This window comes from Lolium perenne, chromosome 3 (genome assembly GCF_019359855.2).
Source record: "Lolium perenne isolate Kyuss_39 chromosome 3, Kyuss_2.0, whole genome shotgun sequence".
Lineage (NCBI taxonomy): Eukaryota > Viridiplantae > Streptophyta > Magnoliopsida > Poales > Poaceae > Lolium > Lolium perenne.
The window spans coordinates 106,001,926-106,008,935 of NC_067246.2; the positions used below are offsets into that span (position 1 = coordinate 106,001,926).

At 46.4% G+C, this 7,010-nt stretch overlaps 1 protein-coding gene across 1 annotated transcript; it reads right to left on the minus strand.

Annotated features, from left to right (window-relative positions):
• Nucleotides 1-263: 263 nt before the first annotated feature.
• LOC127342081 (exportin-2) lies at nt 264-5,506 on the minus strand. Its single transcript, XM_051368015.2, has 2 exons — nt 2,436-5,506; nt 264-631 (listed from the first exon to the last, which is right to left on the minus strand). Exon 1 carries the CDS (start codon nt 5,388-5,390, stop codon nt 2,436-2,438), a length of 2,955 nt encoding a protein of 984 aa, XP_051223975.1. The 5' UTR covers nt 5,391-5,506; the 3' UTR covers nt 264-631.
• Between the last annotated feature and the right edge of the window lie 1,504 nt (nt 5,507-7,010).

The window sequence follows — 7,010 nt, forward strand, 5'->3', positions numbered from 1 at the left end:
CAAACGAACCTATGTACGTGTACCGAATATGTAGTACACAACGGATCAACTCAGTTTCCGCTAGAAAATAGACGTAAAACCCAAAGACAATTTGGTGGAACCAAACAGACCCTGGTAACCAAAATCAACCCACAATTCTTTAGCACGATCGACAGCTATTGCAGCAAGGATTGCAAATGGCACCCTTCAAACTCAAAGACTATTTGGAAGGGGGATTGCAAATGGCAACCTTCAAATTCAAGACTCTTTGAAAGGGTTTGACCTGACAAACAGTGGATGGTCCAATCACATCCACAAATATACCATTTCCCAGTGCCAGTATTACAGCAGATTCTACCAGGAATGACACAGACAGACCATGTTGACAACATTCTCGACGAGTGAGTATCAGTACTCTCTCTGGGAAAACAGACCTCTTCCACACACACACAAAATTCACAACCAACATAGTAGACACATTCTCCACATAGTTCAATTTTCTCATCCTAAGCTCCTACTGTATGATTTGGCATCCTTCGCATCCCACGACCAGCCTTCTACACATTCCACTGGAGCAAAGGACGAAACCAAAACCAACTTGATGGACACATGACACCGGGAGACTCATCCGCGGAGAAAAAACTCCTTGCTTCTGAAATATTCAGACAACAATGGTTAGATAGATGAGCCAGAAACAAAGTTTGCGTCCAAACTCAAATAAAACATTAGCAATGGAAGCAGAATTAACCAATTCAAAGGACAATAGGTCTGGAACAAATGACACGTCAGGGTTTTACAAACAAGGCACTACAAACAAGAGAAGGTTAGGAATGAATGAAGTAATCAACAAATCTGAACAGACTATATGAATACGAAAACAGCTTTCGACTGTTCAAAGTACAAAACTCATTTACGTCAAATACCTTCACCATGGAACTGCACTAACAAAAGCAGCTCAAGAATGTAAATTCTCACGGCAATTCAGTTCCAGGTCCGTTTGACCACACATATTGCAATATTAGTCCCTAGCGACCAGTGCTGCAGTGGCTTATAATATGAAAGCCAAGTTTTAAAGGAATACCAGCTAAGTAAGTAAATCTTAATAAGTTTTAATCACTAGAGTTTAAACCACCAAGTGAACACAGCCAGCAATCAATTTCTTCACAAAATTATAACTTGAGATAACTAGCTGAAATGTACAAACATTACAGGTATGGGCTTAAGGGCAATGCAGTTTGCAAATTTTTAACTTGAGCACTTATAAGATAAAGCTAGAATTGTTTAATGCACTCTGATGTGCCAATTATTTTACTGTTATACATCCTAAACCACAGGAAATGATACGGGATAATCATATGGCGCTCTTGATAGTTTTCTGACTAGAAAACTGCACAAAATAAATCTAATGAATGACTCAGTACATGCTAATAGCCATTTTATGCCCACTGTGCACAGTAATCAACAACACTGAACAGACTAGATGAATACAAAAACAGCTTCCGGCTGTTCAAAGCAAAAAAAAACTCATTTACATTCAAATACCTTCTTAATGGGACAGAACTAACAAAAACAGCTCAAGGATGTAAATTCTCACAGCAATTCAGTTCCATGTACGTTTGACCACACATATTGCAATATTAGTACTAGCGACCAGTCTACAATGGCATATATTAATATGAAAGCAAAGTTTAACAGGAATACCAGTTAAGTAAATCCCAACATTTATTTATCAAATAAAGTTCACACCATTAAGTGTGCGCAAGCAGCAAACCTCACAAAAGTATAACTTGAGACAACTATCTGATATGTTCAAATTTTGCAGGTATGGGCTAAGGGCAATGCAATTTGCAACTAACCTTTGAGTATTGATAAGTGAGTTAGAATGGTTTCATGCACTCTGATGTGCCAATTATGTTACTGCTATACATCCTAAGCCAGAGGAAATGATAATGGATAATCATCTGGCACAATTGATAGTTTTCTCACTAAAAGACTGTACAAACTAAACCTAGTGGATGACTCGGTAGCTGTTAATGGCCATTTTACCCCAGTGTGCACATTTATTCCTAATACGGAACAGGGAATTCCAATTATCTACTTGAAGCAACAGAGAACAAGTACTGCAAAGAAGCACACTACAGTTTATAGCATCACCGAACTTGGTAGTTGCATGTCCAGAGGAAGGTTGGTTGTGCAGCTAGTGATTATTATGCATCCAAAAAAATAACCCCATACTACATTCACCAGCTTCTATTGTATGTTTGTATTAGGTCACAGATATGAATAACATTGTCAATACACTACAGGCCATCATGGCACATTGGAAGGACAGGGAGCGAAGGAACGCAGCAAATAAACTTGATAATATCAATTGAACAACTTTCATCTTCTCGATTTTGAGGCCACTGATCAAAATGCGTTCAAACATGAATGGGAGGGATCAGGAAGTTATTTACCTAGACAATGTTGGCATTGTAGGCAGCGCAAAGCTGAAGAAGAGCACCTTTGTTTGCTGGATCCACATGCTGCTCGATGACAGGACCAAATCTTCCAGGAGACTGAGCAGAAAGTGAGGCCAAGGATGTGACCAGAAACTGTTTTGGATCATTTACTTCTTTCAACAGATCATCTTCACTCTTCCCAGCATACTGAAGGCGCACGAATGAGACAGAGTACCCTGATGTTCTCTGACTATCTGCTGCATCAGCTCCGTCATTTTGCTCTTGTGCTCCATCTTGGTCCGTTCTGGAAAACAGTGCGACTATGCTATCGAGCAATTTGCCCCACGTCTGGGCTGCAGCAGCATCCAACAGCACCGCAGACTCACAAAGCAACTTTGTTGAGGCAACCGTTGTAAGCTTGATTTCAAGAGAACCTTTGATCAACTTGAGATTGGGAATCCAAAACCGCTGAAGAATTGTTGTGAAAAGACTCGGCTGAACTGTGTCCACAGAACTGACAAGAACACCTGGCCCATACTTGACGGACACTAAGGACATGACCACCACAATAGAATTCACAAACTTCACTGCTTGCCGAGTCTGTAGACGAGTAAAGAGAGTACTCCATATCTCACCAATGTGTGGACTCATAGTGTCAAGACCAACGTTTTGCACTAGCGTGTTAAGCATGTAGAATGCAGAATCTTCAGTGCTGGCACGCGAAACAAGACTACGGAATATCACCAAGATATTTGGCAGCCTACCTTCTTGGTTAAGCTCATTTGGAATCTTCCGAAGGAACGCCCGCAGCAGGCGAACCAAGGCAGGAACACATGGTGGTCGGTCCCAGGTAGCATTGCTGAGCAGGACACCAAACAGCTGCATGTAATTCTGCGAGAGAGGTGGTTGGCTCAAATTGACAAGCTGTGCGAATATCTGAAAAGCATATGGCCAGAACTCCGAGATGTCCTCAACCAATATCCTCTGGAGTACTGGGAAGAGGCTTGCCTCAAACAAAGGGACCAACGCTGGGTCCTGCTCACCAGCCTTGCCAATCACTGCTGCCAGAGACTCAAACAAGTAATGATTGAAGTCGGGGTTCTTGGGGTTATTGCAAACTTCCATGAGAATCCCCACAAGACGAGCAGTTATCTCATGAACGATTTGGCCAGCGATAGTAGCAACCCCAAGCACTCTCATCAGGCACTTCATCAGATAGGGGTTCTCATAAGAATCAGGATAATTCAGCGCCGTGGACAGGCTCTGAATAATCTGCTGGGCAAATGAGCTGATATCAGCAGCAACATACCGCGGAGTCCTTGTCACCACACTAGCCCCTGGTACCTGGACCACGTCCTTGGTAATCAGCAGGTTCTCAATAAAGATGGCAGCATAGGAATGGACAACATTGGACTCATGCGTCAGGAACCTCGTCACGCTTGGAAGCAGCGCTAGCGCAGTAGCTTTGGGTATCTGATCCTTGAACTCCTTCAAGAACCTGAGGACAGTTGCCTTGAGCATCGGCTCAGACTGCCAATCAGCGGCCTGCAGCTCGGGCACAATGACAGACGTAAAGAAGCTCTCCATGTCAACCACAGGCGTCCCACCGCCAGTGGCGCCAGGCTTCTGCATAAGAGCGATAACAAGATATATTGCAGCATCCTTCTCCTTCCAGTTGTTGGCCCGATCCGCCGCATACGCAGCCAGCATCTGCTGGACCTGCGCCGACACAAGCGCGGCCACCTGTTCCCGGTAGTTCGCCGCAAGCCCCCTGAGCAACCGGCACGCAGCGCGCCTCAGCGTATCCGTGTCGCTCCCCTCCGCGTCACGCCTGACATACTCCACCCAGTTCACCTCAAACGACTCCTCGTCCTCGTCCCGCAGCCGCAGGTTCGGCACGACAACACTGTCACATATCTGCTTCATCGCATCAGGCGTCCCGAACAGCGCGTGGTGGACGCTCTCGGCGACGGTCGTCAGGAACCTTATCGCGGTCACGGCGAGCTGCCCGCGCGACGGCGAGACCGTCGGCGCCATGAGGAGCCCCCACACGGCCTCCACGAACTCCTTCAGGTACCCCCTGAACTCCTCCTCGTACTTCTCCATGTAGAGCTGGAGATTGTCGCAGACGGCGGCGCGGAGGGCGTCCGGGGCGCCGTCGGCCTCGACGGGCGGCGGGTAGGAGGTGGTGAGGAAGGCGCGGAACTCCGTCATCCAGTCGCGCATGTGGTCCTCGAAGAACTCGGGCAGGTCGACGGAGTTGAGCGAGTGGAAGATCTCGGAGCAGAGGCGCAGGCAGTCGAAGACGGGGCGGAGCTCGAGCGGGTTGGCGGAGGCTGGGGAGGATTGGAGGCGGCGGGAGGTGGAGAGGAAGACCTCGAGGAGCGGGGCCGCGAAGCCCTCGAGGCAGTACTTGAGGTCGATCCGGAGGGTGTTGGTGTCGAAGGCGTTGCGGAAGCGGGCGAAGAGGGAGGCCGCGGCGGCGAGGAGCGAGTTGGCCGCGGGGACGTCGCCGGCCGTGAGGGCGGTGCCGAGGGAGGCGACGATGGAGGGGAGGAGGGAGTCCCAGTTGGCGGGGAAGTCGGCGGCCGCGGCGGCGGCGAGGGCCTCCGAGAGCTGCGACTGGATGAGGGGCGGGGCGGTGAGGAGGAGGTTGAGGATGTGGGTTTTGACGATGGCGCAGTCGGTGGCGGGGAGGTTGTTGTCGGAGGCGTCGTCGGAGGAGTCCGGGGAGGAGGGTTTGGGCCAGCGGCGGCGGAGCTCGTTCTTGAAGTAGACGGAGGCGGCGAGGCGGGCCTGGAGGTCGTGGCGCGGGGAGGAGGCGAGGGCGAGGAGCGCGAGCGCGAAGCCCGGGGAGGAGGCGGCGGAGGAGAGGCTCTGCTCGGCGGCGCGGCGGGCGGCGGCGTCCGGGGAGAGCGTCTGCGCGAACCAGCCGGCCAGGGCGTCGAGCATCTCCGGCGGCACCTCCATTTCCGCCGCGATCTGGGGCGGCTAGGGTTTTGGGTGGGCAAGATCGGGTGGATGGCGAGGTAGGGTTTTTCAAAATCTGGTGGGGAAGAGAGAGGTAGGTCAAGCAAGGAAGGAAATCCTCGCTCCCCTCGATCGACGCAGGGAAGAAATGGAAAGGAGGATATGGGGAGAGAGGTGATGGATTTGGGCCGCTCCGAGAAGAAGGCTACTGGGCTGAGACAGCCCAGAATTGAATTGTACAGTACAGTAGTTCCGGCCTCTTTCTCTCGCTCAAAAAAAGTATTTTCGGACTCTGATATAATTTATGGAGAAAAAAATACTATACCTTTTCTTAAACAAAACAACAGAAGACTACTTCAAACCTATTTTTTGTAGCTTGAGTGTTTGAACTACCGTTTAGACCATAAACCTGGATGTCTTATGGTGATTTTGCAACTTCTAAGTTATAGAAAAAGGTATAAAATATATGCATAACCTTGGTGAGTTAGAGGTTAATAACCTCCAAAATTTTGACCAAAAATAAGAGACACGGGAACAGGGAGAGAAACTAACCAACTAGGGTTTGCTCTTATCTTCCTATCTATCATGCCTCTGCTCCTTTTGGCCCCCTAATCTTATATAATCGGCCCCTCTGACAGATGGTAGCTTGTGCAATTCCATCTTGTCACACAAGATTGCTTAGCAACCAAGTCATTTACTAGTCTTAGTAGTCAATGCATTGCCACGCAAGCTAAATTGGTACTCTGTAGCAATTTTTGACTAGTCAACACCTCCGCACTTGACTACAGGTCAACAACTTGTCCTACACGCTTGCTTGCTTTCCAAGGCAATGACTAGCAAAACAAATCATCATCTTGTCATGCAGGCTTTACCACTTTACGAGATTTTAGTAAGTGACTAGAAATTGGATCGATCATGATCATTTCTACCGGTTTAGCTCTAGTGAGGGGTTTTTGTTTATAGTGTTACCTCCATTACAAAAAAAAAAGGCATATACATTGAGTCAAAATTCAAAGTGAAGTAAGTTTGACTAATGATATACACAAAACTACAACTATTTGTAACAGTTGATAAATACACTAAGAAAATACGTCATATGATGGATCTTTTGATGCAGATTTTTTAATAATGTAGATGTTCATGTTTTTGTCTCCAAATTTCAAGTTTGATTTTTCAATAAATTTATATGCATTGTTTTATGGAAAGGAGTAGTACCAGCTTTCTGATGGGTTCGTTGCATAGCTCTGGTGAGGGGATTTTTTTTTATAGTATTACCTCCATTACAAAAAAAAAAGAGGCACATGCCTTTAGTCAAAATTCAAAGCGCATTAAGTTTGACTTGATACACACTATTTATAATAGTTGATAAATACACTAAGAAAATATATCATATGATGGATCTTTTGGCGTAGATTTTTTAATAATGTAGATGTTCATATTTTTGTCTCCAAATTTCAAGTTTGATTTTTTACTAAATTTATGCATTGTTTTATGGAAAGGGGTAGTAGGCAGCTTTCTTATGTATTTTCTATCAAATAATTTACACATATAAATATCTCATCTAGCACTTTTTCATAGACATATTAATGAAAATTATACCCAATGGGCCTAGGGAATTTC

What these genes read in the sequence shown, in the direction of transcription:
- LOC127342081 (XM_051368015.2), bottom strand. Translation starts at nt 5,390, where the DNA reads ATGGAGGTGCCGCCGGAGATGCTCGACGCCCTGGCCGGCTGGTTCGCG.